General features: G+C 39.7%; 1 protein-coding gene across 1 annotated transcript; it reads right to left on the bottom strand.

Annotated features, from left to right (window-relative positions):
- Positions 1-1,816: 1,816 nt before the first annotated feature.
- trhra (thyrotropin-releasing hormone receptor a) lies at positions 1,817-17,698 on the bottom strand. The gene is made up of 2 exons (XM_044118189.1): positions 16,534-17,698; positions 1,817-7,892 (listed from the first exon to the last, which is right to left on the bottom strand). The coding sequence occupies exons 1-2, from the start codon at positions 17,338-17,340 to the stop codon at positions 7,449-7,451; spliced, it is 1,251 nt and encodes a 416-aa protein (XP_043974124.1). The 5' UTR covers positions 17,341-17,698; the 3' UTR covers positions 1,817-7,448.
- Positions 17,699-17,721: the final 23 nt, after the last annotated feature.

A 17,721-nucleotide genomic window follows, 5' to 3' on the forward strand; every position in this document is an offset into this window, starting at 1 on the left:
GTTTCGCCCTCCGTTTGGTGAGCTCCAGTCAGAGTGACGAGGAAGAATATGAAATCAAACCCTCCGTAATCTGTTGCGTTTGCAGAAACCTGCCTGTCGGCTGTTTCCTTATCGACTCAGTCTTCCCTCTACAGGTTGTAGTTAGTGACAAATCGTTAGCTGGAAAGGTCATGCATAAGAGTCTCTAAATAAATATTTTGCTTCAGAACTCATTTTCATAGATGCAATTTTTTTCAGCAGATATTTGAAACTGCGTAGCTTAACAACAACGCGTATCGCATTTGAACTCCATGAATATGGAAATACATTGGTGACCTTTTAGCAGTATATATAGTGAAATGTCAGCTTCTGAAAAGAGTAAGAGGTTAAACGGACCCTGATGGGACTGACAGGCACTTTGAAAAAACCTGTAAGATAGCTGTCCTCAGATTCGATAAAGGAAGGAGCATTATAGCATATATTATTCATTTAGCATTAGCATATTTGCTGCTGCATTTTATTATGCTTCCTTGAACAGGTTAGGGCAGTTCTATGGGTGATACAAAACATGTCCATTTAACATATAATGCTCAAAATCACTTGTAGATAATGAGATTATGGTCTGCTGAGCTCCTTTCAGAACAAGTTGTTTCACTTTAAATCCAGATTAGCTGCTGCTGGCCACACCCTTCCCACCCCAAGTTTACACTCGCACTTGAAGACGGAGGCAAACAGCTGTGCAGCTATACAACTGTATATCTTTGAAAAGCAGAAGTGGAACCTCCTGCTCAACCAGCAAGACTGCAGATGGTAATTCTGGATGGTAATTCTGGATGGTAATTCTACAACAAAACACTTGTCTTTTCCAGCTGCCATTGTACAGCGCTCAAAATCAGACAAACTGCTGGAGTTCCGCTGGGGTTGCTGGGTGATGGGCTGAGCTCAGGTGGGGTTGCTAAGTAACGGCGCTATTGATTATGACTCAACAATCTGGAGGTTTTTGAAATGGCTTATTTTTCAGACATTTTTGATTTTTATTGCTAAAAAATATGGGCATGGTGTTTTTTGTAAGTGGTTTGGTTTTCAGTGGTATACGAAGATATGCTGCCCTGGGTAAAATGTGCTCAGGTGTCACATCTGGAAGCATCAATACTGTTGCATTCATAATTTGATCACTATCTAGGTCACCATGTTTTTCTTTTTCAATATGAAGAAGACATATGCATAATAGACATGCGTACTCACAAGTGTCGCACTTGTGCAGCACTACTTTAGAACAACGTGAGTTTTGTGCCGTTTTCTGACGTGTTGTGAGCCTCAAACAACCTGAAAGTGAACAGAACCTGAAATCCCACATTCAAAATGCATTTCCCTTAACATATTAGTGATTCTAAAAACAATTACTGTCCTCTGTGTGGGACAGATAAGACGTGCTGACAGAACCCGGCTCAAGATAAGTGATGCGCGCTCGTCAACGGTGTTACTGCAGCCCCTTTTCAGGAGGCCCATCCAACGCTTAAAGAAGATGAATTTGTTTGGAGTCAGGCCACCGCATGCAGAGTGACTCCACAGTGAAGCCGTCAGCCGTAATGATTGATGCCTCCACCAGCCGGTCGTCGCCTGGAGAAGCTCTGCGGCTGATTCATGGCGGAGTCTCGGATGATACGGCGGCCAAACCGACTCCCGGTAATGACTGAGGAGTGGGTGTAGTGAAGAGCCGAAACGTTGCAACAAACTGTGAGGGTGTAACACTCACACACCGTCCAAGGCTAAGATGTAATTGCTGTTTATTATTGACAAATAAACAATACAAAATACTCAAACAATCCATGAAGCAGCAGAGGAAAACTACAAACGTGCAAAATGTCACTGGATTTGCCCACGTAGTGTGTGTGTGCGTGTGTGTGTGTGCGTGTGTGGGTGGGTGTGTTGCAAGTAGTGTGTTGTTGGGTTTTTTTTTTGCAGCAACCTGCATGCAGAACACAAAATATCTCCAATCACAGCTGTTTGCTATTTGTCAAAATTAGGAGAAAAAATAAAAAATAAAAAAATAAATTATTAATAATAATAATAATAATAATAATAATAATAATAATAATAATAATAAACAGAAAACGAAACCTGTGAGGTACTTTACGAACCACAAACTTGAAACAGCTTTTTGTTTCCAAATATTCTCATCTATTCTACCATAGCATTTAACCTTCACCCACTGCACTGAGACAGTTTAAAAGAAATGATCAAAACAGGTTGGTTTTTTTTTTCCTTTTTCTTTTCAGGCACATTTAAAAGTACAATACTCCATGAATTTCACATTGCACGGCACAAAGGTTTTCAAATAACTTTACAATATAGACAAACAAACAAAAAACCCCAGAAAAACAAACTGTTCATTTAATTGTGTCCCTTTCATTAGCTGGTCACATGCAGAAGCTGCAAAGTTCCTCACCATTATTTCATAGGTTTGTGTTGTTGTGAAAGAAGGTGGGCTGTTTTAAACAAACGTGGCATCAAAACATTGTGAGCCAGTTTTGTAGAGTTACTGCGTCAATGATACAACGACCTCCCCTGACTTCACCAAAGTTCATCCACATGATGAAAAAGTCGAACTTTCTTTCATTTGAACCCATTCAGCTAAGTTAAGCCCATTCTGCAAGTTGCACCAACCCTGGGTTCGATGATGCGTATTTGACCCAGGGTTGTTTTTAGCCAGCATCTTTTCAAGTTCGAAGAGATTCCTAAGTCCTTCCTTAAAGCTGCAATCTGTAACTGTTATGAAAAAAAAAAAGTTTTATATGTCCCAGTGCCAACTGCAGAAATACCCTGCTCCGTCAGAAACAACCAATCAGAGCCAGGAGGAGGGTCTCACCATAAGGTATTTAGCCATGAATGCTAAGGATAGTTAGCATGGCCACCAATGACTGCAGATAAACAGTTTTCCTAAGTTGTTTCTCCATCATTATCACATTGAGTGGACGTACACGAGCCTGACTGGCAGCGCTAAGACCCTCCTCCTGGCTCTGATTGTTTTTGACCGTTTCTTTAGACGGCAATAGCAGCTCAGGGAGGACATGGAGGAGGTTGATCTTTTCACACGTTTTCTGTCTCAGATTATACTGACAACATAATGATAATTTTAACAAAAATGTTCACATCATCAGGTTATTCAACTCACCTACACACAAAACAGAAGTTCGGAGATGCTGCGAAATTCCTCCTCTACAAGCAGGCACAGCTATGCAGTCATATTTAACGAATTAGAATATTCTTGAAAATGTCTTTGATTTTAATGACTAAAGTTACTAAGTGAAACAGATTGTGTTGATGAATTACGCGCAGATTGACATTTTCAGGCCTATATTTTTTATTAACAATAATACGTCAGTGAGAGGTAGAGGTAAAATATCAATAATATCCGATCAATCAATACTTTAGTTCCATATTGCATCTTGGAAGTTTGTATTGTAGTTTCTCAATTGTACAACAAGAAAGATTTTGCTTCCATCCTCTCTTAAATTATAATTTTTGCGGTTTGTTTAATTAGAAAACAACGGAGAAAAAGTATCGGTACTGGTATCAATCAGTGTCGACGATACTTTATTTGGTATTGGATCGACACCAAGATATGCAGTATCGATCGCCGCTAATGAGAAGTATGTCTAACACCCGATTAGAGGTTATTTTCAAAATGTATTTTAAGCTACCTCATCAATTTATTAAATATGGTGCATAATGGGTTTCATCACGTCATCTTGCTGCTACATGTCCCATCATGGGTTTGTGGAGACTCCTGGAACAAATAACTCTTAAGTGCTGCCTTCTGCCAGTTGAAACTGAATAAAACAACTTGCATCAGCAGCAGGAACACATTTCTCCCTCACTGTAGCTCACTGACGCACGCAAGCTCTCCACACGGCGGTCCACTTGACGGCAACCAAAGCAACACCGAGGCTTTGCTCGGTGTGTCTGTCACGTCGGAGGACTAATCGAGTAACTCCCTGCAGGAATCATTGGCATTCAGGTGACTCTAAATTGACACAGCAAGTTTAAGTGAGTGTCTAAATGCGTCCGCCTCTTTCTCTGCCGAGTCCATCGTTAAAGGTCACGTAATTCGGCATCTGGGTTCTGCCTCCGGAAGCGAAATTAAAATGTCACGCCGGTGTTAGTTTGGATTAATTTAGATTACATGGCTTCAGGTGGGGGAGCCGGAAATGGAAAGAGGGACGGATTCTGCAACTCCAGTCGAATCCCAGGAGAATGTCGGGTGCAAAATGAAACGCAATGACAGCAGCTTTTGTATGATAGTGACTTCAAGATATGAGGATTGAATCAGAAACTTGGATTTCACCGGTGAAAAGTTTACAAACAATATACATTTTTGTCCTTTGGGGATGCTTTGAGCATTTTAATTTTTATGCTTCTCAAACAAACAAAAATTCATTTAACTAAATGTATTGGTAAGGATACCAATGAAGTCGTCACAGTACGAACTTTTTAAACTTGATGTCGAAGCTAAGAGAAATATTTGGTGCCTACTGCTGTTTTTGACATTTCAGGAAGTTTTTAAAGCCTTGAGGAAAACACATACCTTCAATACTGTTGAGCCAGAAATCATAAAAACAAACAAAATATTTTCTTACTGTTAAAGATCTGATCCAAGCAAAGGTATTCAGCAGCCATTGTTCAATTTGTCTCGTAATGTTGCATTGTATATCCTCCAGTGGTTGCATGTTTATGTCTTTTCTTCATTTGATTAGTTTTACTCTCCACCATCTTAGCCACTAGTTTGTTTTCTACCATTCAAAGGACTGACTAACGGGGTTTTGCCTGGTTATTTTGCCCCTGATGGAACTGAACCTGGACGTCTCCGTCCATCAGTTCATACAGCTTAGAAATGGTGTAAAAACGCATCGTTCAACCAAGGAACTCGGTTCAAGACACACTGTAATTGGTCTGTCAGCTGGTTGCTTCTACTGAAAAGGATAACAGCAGCTTTCGCTGTCTGACATGTTTAAAACTTTGATGCTGCAGATACAGGAGCTTCTTTGACACATTTAAATTCCTCAAACATCGGAGCGTCTATCTTGATAATCCATCGGCAGCATTGCACAGTTACACTTGGCTTTGTAGACTCGCTCTCTAGCAAAATAACTCTAAAGCCTTTTCACCTAAAGACGGTCGCAGAAGACTTTTCTCCTGATGAACGTTGCCTTGAATTGGATTATTTAAAATCGCACTGAATGGATTCTGAGCCAGGACTGTTCGGATGAGGTGCTGGGATCCAATGTGTCTGCATTTCTGTTTGTGAAAGGTTGTGTGACAACCGTTCTGTTTTTAGTGATTTTTAAAGCAAATTAATATGTTTAAGGAATTTATTTCCCCGTTTATATGTTTATGTACAACTTTGTCCTGTTTGTGCTGCCAATTGTATATTTTGTTTTAATTATGTGATCATTCTTCTACAAGAACAAGTCAAACATATCCTCCAAAGCCTTAAACTTGATTATGATTTCATACCAGTGATGAATGCTTGTGAACTTTTTCCGTGGTGGTTTTTTTTCCTGTTTGATGCGGTTCTAACTCGTTGAAATAAAGCTATCTCAGCTAAATGGACAAAACATTTAACTGGAATGTCAATGGACTAAATCCTCTGTGTTGAGCAAGGAGAAAAAAGTGTTAATTACCTTCAACCAGCTGAAGTATTCATTACATTTCAAAATTCTACCAAAGCTAATTCGTTTTAAGGCATCAAAATTTTAATCTTGACGAAAAGTTCTCGAAAAGTTCCGCATTGCATCTTCATGCGAGGCCGTTAAAATGCAACGTCTGTGTCTCTGATTCTGTTAAATAAAACATTATCCATCACACCACCTTTTAGCTCCGGAGTTTCTTTCTCATTAGCTCAGTGAATAATGCATCTATTGGAAATTGATTTTCTTTTTTTCTTTTTATTAAAAAGAAATCTGCAAAGCAGTGGTGCTTTCCCCACGCTTGGTGCATCAGACGTGCAGAGGATGTAAATGATGTTCGCCTAAGGTCAAACATTAGACTGCATACCCAGAAAAGGGAAATGAATGCATGAGTGCCTTGAGCAACACTGTATTAAAAAGTTCAGAGGATGAGACGAGATTCCCAACAATGTAGTGGTTTAAATCTTTGCTTCTTATTAAATAAGCCACACACCACCTGACTTGTCTGTGCAAACTACTCCATTGTTATGAACAACCTGCTCCCGTACTGTAGTGATTAATACTGAATGTAACTCCATAGGGGGGTCAAAGAAATTAAAGAAAAACTTTTCTGGGTCGCAAAAAGATAGTTTGGATGCTGAGAAAACGTGTTATTTTATGGACTGTTTTCAGAGATTTGTGTAGCTGTAGTGATAGTCGGCCAATCTGAAGAGATTATTTAAACCAAAGGATCTTTTGGAACCAATAAAATGAAGACTCTATAGTTGGTAAATCCTCCCCTACGTATGTGTTCAGTATTAGCATCTGCAAATGGTCCTACTGTTTTATCTGATGTTGAGGAAATGTCACACATTGGGCGGGGAAAACTAGATTTTTTTGTTGTAGCAGTACAACTGAAAAGTATGATTGTTTATAAAGCTGAAACATCACATTAAAAGGCCCTCAGGTGGTTGCTGTGGACCACTCTGTAGCCACCATGGTCATCGATTCATTCATCCAAGTGTAAGATGAATGGCAGGATAGGCTAAAGAGGTGACCAGCTTTAACCAAACTGGTCATGTCGTTGCTAAAGTTTGCCAGTGGATTCTCTAAATGTCTATTTCAAAGGCAAATTTTGACTGTGTTTTACAGAAGAGTGTTGCACAGTGGCCCAATGGCTCGCAGCAAGGAGTTCCTCAGTTCAAATTGCAGCTGGGGTCTTTTCGGTGTGGAATTAGCGTGTTCTCCCTGTGCATGTGTAGATTACCTCCAAGTTCCTCACACGTCCCAAAAACATGCATGATGGGGTAATTGGGCTGTCTGAGTTCCCCGTAGGTAAGAGTGAATGTCTGTTTCTCTTAACATCCCTTTGTTGCTTATTTATCACGAATAATGGGCACTCTACTCCACAAACACCCTCCAAATATGAAGCGGCTATAAAAAATAGATTGATGGATTATCATAGAACAGAGTTGCTTTGTGCATTAACTCCTCAAATCAGTAATCTTCCAGTTTTTCCCCATAGTCATCTCATATGAAACTTTCTCTGAATAACTAAGCTTAATTGCATATACCCTCTATTTTGTATTACGCAAAATTGTTCTCTTAATTTAGTGTGTGCAAAATATTGAAAGCCCACAAAACATGACAGCAAACGGACTTTAGTTTCTTCAAACAAATGAACAAGAGGGAGAACTCAAGCTGGACATGTTGGCTCGCCTTCAACTTAAACCTGACTAAACTCAACAATATGTTCAGTTGGAATCTGATATCTACTCTGGGTGCAAAAGTTGTCTCTACTCAGGCATTCACTTCTCTGCCAGAGAGCGAGCCGTCCACCACGTACTGAATCTTTTTGGCACTCGGTAAGATTCCGGCAGGCATGCACTGGTCGCAGGGCGAGTGCAGCTCGTCCATTTCCGTCGTGAAGTGGTCCGGGCTTTCCCCGTTGGACGTCTCCTTGATGACGCTGTAGGTGAGAGCCACGCTGTAGGACGCGGGCTTCTCCATGCGCTGGGGGCCGCAGTGGCACAGCTTCTTGAAGGCGGTGCGGAACTTTTGCGACATGGCGTTGTAGATCACCGGATTGATGGCGCTGTTTAGGTAGATGCAGAGACGGCAGAAGAGCAGGAACCAGGTGTCCAGGTAGGGTTTGCCTAGGAAGGAGTTGACCACCACTAAGGTCCGGTAGGGCATCCAGAGCAGGGCGAACAGGACGACGACCACGGCAAGCATCTTCGTCACCTGGTGAAACATCAGTCGGTCAACAATGGTTAGAACGGACAGGAAGAGGGCTGAAAAATAACAAACGGCAAGCAAGACGTTTTACCCAAGGTATCTGCTCATTAGGAAGTAGTCTCTTTACACATAGTGGAGCAACAGAAAATGTTATTCGGTACAATGTCAAGCAAAAGCATTCAAATTTTGTCATTTTGGAACCACAAACCTCAAAGTATTTAAGAGCTTTGCTTGTGATAGACCAACAAAAGGTTGTACATATTAGTGAAGTGGAGGGAAAACACTCGTTGCTTGCATTTGAAACCACCAATTGTTTCAAAACCATCCATCACCCGATCAAAGAGTGTGGCACTACTGACTGACATGGCTGAACACCGGAACCAATAGAAGAAAGTTAATCAAAGGAAAGAGCGGTATATATATCTGAAAAGCAATGCCATTTACATCCAATATTTATTTGCTCTTTTTCTCAAAAATACATGATTTTGTTCAGTTTACCAGGGTCTACAATCACACGACAGTTCAGATTTTGAATGTATTTGACAAATTTTCAAATCCTTCTCTGCAGATTTCTTAAACTACCAAATGTCCAAAGGGAGGTTTTCTCACTCACATGAACGTGTCGTCAGCGGGCATTCGGATATTAGACTATAGCACCACCGTCTCCTCATAACTTTATGTTAAATGAACATTTTAAAAAGTTAGCTTAAAGGCAACAGACTCAATTTCATGTTCAATTTTTTAACATCCTCAAAATCTGATTAGGTTTATTTTATAGGCTCCTATTCAACTAATAATCACATTTTAAATAATAATGAACTCACACGGATATTGAATCTATATCTGAGGTAACAGTTTTGGTAAAAATATCCAGACAGTATCATGTTTCTGGTTATTATACAGCAAAACAAACCTGTGGTGATTTATGAAAGAGGTCAAAAAAGGACTTTCTGTCCTCGAAAGAATCTGACTTTATGCAGCACACAGCTTAGGTAACTAACAGCAAGGTACACTGGAGTTGCTTATCAGTAAAAAGCATCAGCATGCCGCCTGACATGCTGATGCTTTTTACTCAGTTTGGTCCTGTCAGAAGTACAGTAAAAGCATGTCTGGGGAATGATAATGTGGTGAGGAACATAACCAGTGACCAATTTTTTGAAGGTTTCAAAAGAAAAAAAGAGAAAAAACACAAAACGTTTAATTTATATGACAGCATTTCACGAGTTAGAAGAGAAAGTGCATCAGGAATCATTGGCATCATTTAAATCAGTGTTTCTCAAATAGTTTCCCAATCACGCTGATTGGGGTGTAATGTATTTAATGTGTAATGTAATGTAGCCATTAATCCAGACATCATCTTTGATTAAAAAAAATCAGCACAGATTATTTTATATATTTTTGTTTTGCAGGTTAAAGTTTTTTTAAATATTGTGCTCCTGAGTTAATGTTGGTGATCAGTTTGAATGCATTGTTATTTATCGATTTTATGTAATTTTATTTTTCAGTATCATATGGTTTGACATGGTCAGTCAAAAAATGTTAATAGTTTAATCAAGGATTTCATTTTATTTTTGAATTTCAGATGCACTTTAAATCTTTTCTGTTACAGTTAATAAAACTATTATTTGTGGTAAAGATCCATATTTCTTTTCTTTTATATTCTCTTATATGTTAAGTATGCAGTGTTATGCAGAGGTGTACTTATAACAGTTTTATTGACAGTGATACTATTAATAGTCACAGGGGCTTGGGGGGCGAGATGTTTTCTTCTTCCTAGGGGGGGCATGACAGAAAATAATTGAGAAGCACTGATTTAAATGAATGAATAATGAATGCGTAAAGAGCAACTCTTGACTTGTTTGCATTCTGTCATGTCAGAACCACAGAAATGAATTTGTTTCATAGGGGGTTTATGTAAAAGACCAATGCAAAAGAGAATATAAATGATATAGACAAGTTTTTTTAAATAAATAATCTATTTGCATAGTGAATACTTACACGCACATTTTGCTGCAAATACAGTTCCACTTTTTGCATTTTCTCCTGCTTTGCCCATTTAGATATACTGTTTTTTTTGTTTTTTTTTAGATAGACAGATGTCTTCATTTGCCCATTGTTTGCAAAATACATTAAAACATAACATTATAGTCTTCATTCATAGGGGAACAATATAATGTTGACTCCTACCCTTTGCAAGTGCAAGAACTTCAATTCTGTTGGGAAGATATTCAACAAAGTGTAGAGGTGAATTCAATACATTTTGGTCCAAAAGCCTATTTGTGAGGTCAGACACTGATGTTGTTTTATTGGGTTAAAGCCAGAACCCTGTGCACAAAGTTCCGGCTTTAAACACTGGTGCAGGAAAGGAGCCATCTCTAAACTGTTTCCAAAGAGTTGGGACCATGAAATTGTTCAAACAAGCCTAATATGCAGAAGCATCAACAGATACTATCACTTGAACTACGTGACCGAGTTCAACTGCTGTAAAACAGCCCCCTCCTCATCATGACTAGACCTCACACAATGAAGTCATGCAAGTCACCTGACTCTTACAAACCCAGAGTTCTCCATTAAATTTCCAGAAAAAAAAAAAGCATTATGGAGAGCACATCTCTACTGCTCCGGTGCTGCCCTGCTTTACACTGTGGCCCTGGTGATGGAAGGTTTAAATGCAGCTTCTGGGCCAAAGTAACCAATTCCTCAAAGTTCTCTTTGCACTGCTTCAGAGCTAACCTGACTCTCTGTGGTGACCCAGTTGCTGTCATTCCCAATCACTTCCAGTTTGTTTTAATTCCACCAAAAGCAGACAAATTTCACCACAAAGCTTAAATTTTCATTCTTTTAGAAGTGTTTGCCGAATCAGTCTCCATGCTCAGGTGTTGGACTAAGCATGTAATGTGAAGCCAATTTCTCGAACTCATGTGCAGTTGAAAGTGTTTATAAAAGTTTCACCTTGATTTTCTTCTAGTTTCAATAATACTTGCGCTTTGGAGTCGAGGCTGTGGAATTTGAAGTGTGGAAATTCCACACAAATAAGACATCACTGTTGTATTTTTCACATTAAAAGATGCAATTTTATAATTCCAGTGCTCTATGAGTTCCAAGTGGTCCGATAATTATCCAAAACAATCAAAACGTAGGCCCTGCTGCCATTTTCAATTTCAGGAATTCAGCTTGCTGAGGTGAGTGAAGCACCTGCCTAGTTTAGGATGACTCTAAAGAATGTTACTAATGAGTAATTGCTGCAACAGTAGGGTGTGTGTTGTGTTGACATTGTAGCAGCGTTGCACATGTATGATATACTTGGAAACTCTGGCGCTCACTCAGTAAAACCTCCTCAACCATCTTTAAAAGGACGGAACAGTAAGTCACTTTTTCAGTTTCCTTTCTGAAGTTCTCCAGGAATGTTTGCTCCACGTGGAATAGACTCTCTTTCTTATCCAGAATCTTGCCGAAGCCTTTGACAACACGCAATTAATCCAATCCCTTCATGTCATTATGATGGAGACTTCAGAAACTGTTCCTTTGACATTGCTTGGTCCCCACAAGGGGAATGTTTTTCACCATTTTATGTGACAGCGTGGAGAATAAAACCAACCATGGTGCTCGTTTTTAAGAAATACAAGAACTGTAAGGACACAAAAAAATAACTGCACTGAACTCACGGTGAGAAATCCTTTCATCGTACCGTTTTGGTTTTCCTTTTCGTCTTAGCAGACAGCACACACACACCAGCGTTATTTCCCCTATCAAAGTTTAGGGAAAACTGCATATCTCACAGAGGAACTGAATTAGACTAAAAATAGTACCAATATGGGTGTCTAATCGGGTGTGACGTTCATGAATGTCCAAGCCCAGGCTGAGTCGAACCAAAAAGCCAACTCTACTTTTTTTACTTCAACCCCGTCCATATTTTAACCTACACTTTATTGGCAAAATAACCCAAATTGGCTTATTTATTTTTAATAATATATGTATATTACCTCAGCAAATCACATTGATAAGGAGTTCTATAGAGGCTGTGCAATGTGGTGTAATGATAGGAGGAAAGTATTGTGAGTAGTCAGCACTGCTCTGTTTGTGTCTCAGCTGATTGGTCACTCAATCTGGGCTTCTTTGTTCCTTCGTGAGCAACAGCAGATCTCTACTGGATCTGCTCAATGGTATTTATCCAGGGGACATTAAGGACACTGATACATGGATCCCTTGCTAAAAGGCTCGCAAGCAATCAACGTCACGGTTTTTATCAAGAAATTTTTAGAAGCATATCATTTGATTTCTAATGTAGCTCGTTTACTTGAACACGTAAACGCACAAAGGTAAAAGGGAAATCCTCATCACTTCTTGACTTTTAGGTAACGTCGTTACGTGGCTGGGATGGTTCCGCCGCGCGTGTCCACCACGAGCATGTTAATGCTGACGAACAGAATTTGTCAGCTAAAGTGATGGTGGAGAAAAAAAGAAAAGTCAGCCTAAAGCCTGTTTGAGTTAAGGTTAACTCATTTGACTATCCAGCTAAGCGTGGAGCTCCCTCAGGGGACTCCACCCTCTTCATTCCAGGAAGGCGTCAAACCTCATCTGATAAACAAACGTCTCCCGCCGCTGACTGTCTGAGACAACCTGGTGGGTCTTTTCCCTTCGAGCTTTCTGCTTCGTTCTGAGGAGAGTGGTAAAAAATAAAATAAAAACGACACACTACTGGAGGAGTGGTTTTTTTTGTGTGTTTTTTTTTAAAGAAGAATAACATGACAGACTTGGACCAGGCTTTTGCTCGTATCTAGCAGGGTGTTCAGAGAAAGTGAACATGATAAATAAAAAGCAGACATACTTTGAACTTACACTACTGTCTTATCACTTAAAGTTAAAAATAGACACCAAGAAGAGGGGCTGGCGTAGTGTTAAAGCCTCACAAATGCTGGAACTACTACTGGAACGGGGATTGAGTGGTTTAACCAAAGACTGGCTCACAAATTGTGCCACAGTTGGTTTTGTTAGAGAAGAAGTGAACATATGTCCAGGTTGAAACATTTTCAATACTCTGTAAGGAATAAAAGACATGTTAGGATGGTAAAACTAGGTTGTAATGATGTCAGTTTTAAGGGGTCTCCAGTATGACTTTAGTTCAAACTAAAGTAAGAAACTTGTTCACCTAAAGCAACAGTCTGCAACCTTTACACCGCTACAGTTTGCTTAGAGTCACAAACGCAACATGACTCTTTGAAACAAAAGAGCTTGTTTTTATGCCATCTGTACAAGCAATTTGCTTAGCCTTTTTAAACTGCATAGCAGCAATTAAATTTTTGTTTTGAGACCAAACATTTCCGTCAGTGGGACGTTTAGTTTCATGTAAAATTACGTCAAGAAAGAACATAGTTTTGTGTGATAGTGACAAACAAAATGTACTTTATGAGAAGAGTAACCGTTGCACTTTAAACGTCATTTTTTGCGTGTGTGGAAATGTTATGCATGAAGATGCCTCGGAAAAACTGCTGAAGCGACTCTTTGTTATTGTGTTCACATTTTAACACATTGCTCAGTTTATTAGCCACAGTGTGCCATCTAAAGAGCCACACGCGACTCCAGAGCCACAGGTTGAAGACCCCTGACCCAAGCTAACAGTAGTCTTTCACCTGGTAAGTAGCCAGCACAAGCTAGCGCTTTGTTTATTCACATGGAAGAATTAATCGCAAAGTTATACATGTAGTGTTATTTCCTGAGGCGCGCTGTTTGCAATCAGAATTCCAATGGTTATAACCAAAAGTCACGCCTCAGAACAATGTTTAAAGTTGAACTGCTGCCTTAGCTGAAGGCATCTCTTCTCTTTATATTGCATACGACTGAATGACGTTAATGATTTATAGTAATTACAGTTAAAGTTAACAAAGAATGCATGTTGTAGTTTTACATTTATATGGCAAATTCTCTCTTTATCTACACAAAATGCATCCAGAATTTCTGCAGAAATGAAAAAGTGCTGCCTTTTGTAGTGCAGGCTTTCAGCATCCACTTTATACCACATGGTTCCTGCAGTTGAAATGTATAATTTGGTGTAACTGGGTTGAATTTTTTAAAGTTTTTTTTTTATTATTTTTTGCTTGAGTGTATAAAATCTTCCTGAAAGTGAACAATGTGTCCTGGTTTAGTTTTCAAATGACAGATCACAGTTATACCAAAGTAAAATTGGAGGATCGTGGTTGGGTTCTTCCAGCTGAATATCAAAAAGTTAGAAAGCAGGAGGATGTAAAATAATATGTTCTAGGAAGAAAATCTATTTCTTTTAGCTGACACTTCATTCAGCTACTGTCTTTGCAAATATGGCCTCTTCAGTAAAAGAGGCCAAACAAGTGGTGACTGAAATAGAAATAGCATCAGCGCTAAAGAATCGGACTATCAAGGGTCAATAAAATCACACTTCAGGGATGGATTGCTATCGTCCATCCTATCTCAAAGTGTACATTTTGGGTGTTTCGTTTTTAAAATCCCCTTGCAACTCGCTCATATGGGAGGGATTATTGTGTTTTAAATTCTCCCAGGTGTGACCTTTTCCAAAAAGCTCACGGTAAATCGTTTTGGCTTAAAGCTGAGGCATTGTGTTACCGCCTGCATTTACTGATGGTTTTTTTTCCAAGTGGAAACTTCAAAATAATTGCACACAGCTAAACGGATGGCCTTCTCATAACAGAGTCCAGATATGCAATTTTTTAAAAAGTTATTTTAGATTTGTTTATTAATTTGGGACAAAAAAACTTAAACTTATTGATGTTCCACACATGGATAAGTGTGTGAAGCATCACTTATTGCTTCACACACTTCACAATCTACAATAATCAAATAATGGATTTGATTATTGTACATAACATCATGGGGGATTGCTCATAAAGAGCTTTTATGAATCCCTATACCTTGTCAGAAATAATTTGAAATCAAAACATTTTAATAATAGAAAAGAGAAACTCTTCAAAGTAAAAAAAATTGCATACAGAGAATGAAAAGTGTTCATTTAAAATGAAATGTATGAAAGAAATTATATAGAATATCACTTACTATGCTTAAAACAGATCTAGCATATTATGACATGCATAATGTGTGTGTGCCTAATGTAGTTAATCAGTGGGTGAACTTATTGGTCTAACCCTTCAAGATCTGACATTTATAGATTGATTTTTATTACTGTTTCAGATCAGGGAGTAATTTTCTTTATTAGCCCAGCATATATTAAAAAATGAAAATGTTTGGCCTTATTTCCTACCCTAATTTAGCCGGAGCCAATAAAAAATAAAGTCAAGTTTATTTAGCTCATCTCATCATCTCATAACAATTTGTGTATGGGCATCTTTCACCTATCACTTTGCTGTACTTATAAAACACGCCATTTGAATTTAAACAGTAAAATCAAATATTTGCATGGAGGTTTTTAAATCGGTATTAAAGGACAGTATTAAAAACCAACAGCTAAACTACATCCAACTAAATTAGCTAAACTGAAATGATCAGGATCATTTGGCTAATATTGAGGAGCAGTCCCCGTCAAAAAGAAGCAAAATAAAGAACTGGTGTGTGATAAAGAGAAAAATGTTCAGCTGAAATTGAGATCAGTTTTTAAAATCCATTCTAACAATGTCATATGTATAGTCTCTCCCTGACAACCACAGCTAAGATGTGTTCATTAGCATGTAGTTAATCAGCATCAAGGAGCTCAGCTTGCTACCAGATTCGGTATTACCATTAGAGCGGTCGCTAAGCTAATGTAAGCTAGATACAAACTTTTATTCCTGCTGAATCTTTCTCAACTACAGATCATATAATGGCTCTTAACCTTTACTAAGCAACTATATTTAGTCACAATACAACATCTTAAACGTATCTACATTACCACTCTCTGCTAGACACCAAGCACATCTTCGCTAAAACCCTGAACAAAAAATAATCGCTAAAGTTACTAGAATGTGAGCATTATGAAACATTACATTTACAACCATTTTATTCAAAATTCTATTATTTTAATGTCAAACATACTTATTTCTCTCCAAAACTCCTTTTGGCAGCATAGCTTGACAGCAAGTGTAACTTAGCATTAGTGCTATCGCTAAACCAGATGAAACTTTAACCTAAAAACTTTTTTTAAGCCACAAGTCTTCTGATGGATTCTCAAAGTTATTATGTTGATTTGTTAGTTTATTATTTTATAAACCTCAAAAGCATATCAGCTATACTCCAAAAAATGCTAAATAGAGCCATAAACATTTGAAACATTTTTAGGTCAAACCAAAACGCAAATTTTGAATAGTTTGCCACAACAAAAGTAGCTAGCATCAAAATTTAGAATCATTTAGAATCTACAGTAATATACCTCGTTAAAATGTGCTCAATTTAATTGGCTAATATTTAGAACTATCCACAATGACGGCTTGCAGTGAAGTTTGACAGGCATTAATTAGCTTTGTGATATTAAAAATGCAGCCACTGTTGTTGAGATGACGGTATATTTGTGGCATTTATGTACAAAACCATATCACCATGGATTAACATTCACTGCAAGACTCCACCAACTATCCAGTGGTTTGCCCATCTGACCTGTGGCACCTGCCGGAGCTGCTCCTCCACATCACTACACCGAGTGAGCGCTACAGAGTAAACAGGAGCCCACCTGTCTGCGGGAGGCAGCCGTGGTGCTGCTGGAGGAGCTGCTGCCGACCATCCTGCCGCCCTGGCTCGCCTCCCTCTTCCACTTCTTGCTGCCGCCCTTCGGGTCGGACGGCAGCGGGTTGAGGAAGAGAATCCTGCCGATCAGCCCGTACAGAACCGTGGCCAGCATGAGGGGCAGCACGTAAAACACGGCGAAATCCGTGAAGTAGATGGGCAGGTAGTGGCTCCTGGACACCTTGTAGGCGCAGGTGAGCAGCGCCACGTTGTCGTACACCAACTTTTTGGTGTCGGACAGAAACAGCCACATGACGCAGTAGACCGAGGTGAGAGCCCACACCAGCATGATGATCTTCTTCGCCCGGGACAAGGTGCACAGGAACTGGGCTTTGATGGGGTGGCAGATGGCGATGTAGCGCTCCACGGTGAAGGCTGTGATGGAGCAGGAGGACGCGTTTATCCCCAGGTACTGGAAGTAGGTGATCCCCAGGCAGCCCGCGTAGCCGTACACCCACTGGCCGCACAGGGCGTCGCTGATGTTGGGCAGCCCGGCGGCCGTCAGCACCATGAGGTCGGCGGCCGCCAGGCTCACCAGGTAGCAGTTGGTGGGAGTTCGCATGTGCTTGGTGGTCAGGACCACCAGGATGACCATGACGTTGCCCACTATCCCCGCGCCGCAGATGAGGGACACCAGGAACACGCTGACCACTTTGTATTCGAGAGAGTTGTCGGTCCAAACGCCCAGAGTCTGGTTGTCCGGCACCGACGTGTCATTCTCTAGAGTTATGTCATCCACCGTGAGGTTTTCCATGACAGAGAGAGGTTGTAGCTCTGTGCGCTTTGGAAAGAAATCACCTTAAACATTGAAGAAGAAGAAGGAAAAAAAACACTTTAAATATCTAACAAAACTGAGGTAGAATAAAATTTCAAAAAATATATACAAAAAAAGAGAACCCTCCCCAACCCCTCTAATTACGCATAAAAATGCTTCATATCTTCCCTCCTCGTGGAATATATCGTGTGGTGCTAAACGAAGTCGGAAAATAAATCTCCAGTACTCGTTCCATATGCAGCCAGAAAAAGCTTGCAAAACGCATCAGAGGATGTGCTGCGTGCAGCAGCTCCGCGCCCCGTTCCTGCTGCTCCTGCCTCACTGGTGACTGAGAGGCTTTCTGCAGAGCCCCTCCGCTCC

Source organism: Gambusia affinis, linkage group LG05 (genome assembly GCF_019740435.1).
Source record: "Gambusia affinis linkage group LG05, SWU_Gaff_1.0, whole genome shotgun sequence".
Lineage (NCBI taxonomy): Eukaryota > Metazoa > Chordata > Actinopteri > Cyprinodontiformes > Poeciliidae > Gambusia > Gambusia affinis.

Excerpts from the sequence above, each read along its gene's own strand:
- trhra (XM_044118189.1), bottom strand. The coding sequence starts at position 17,340 with ATGGAAAACCTCACGGTGGATGACATAACTCTAGAGAATGACACGTCG. Across the intron at positions 7,893-16,533 it reads CGGCTGCCTCCCGCAGACAG|GTGACGAAGATGCTTGCCGT; the intron begins GTGGGCTCCTGT and ends ATGTTTCACCAG.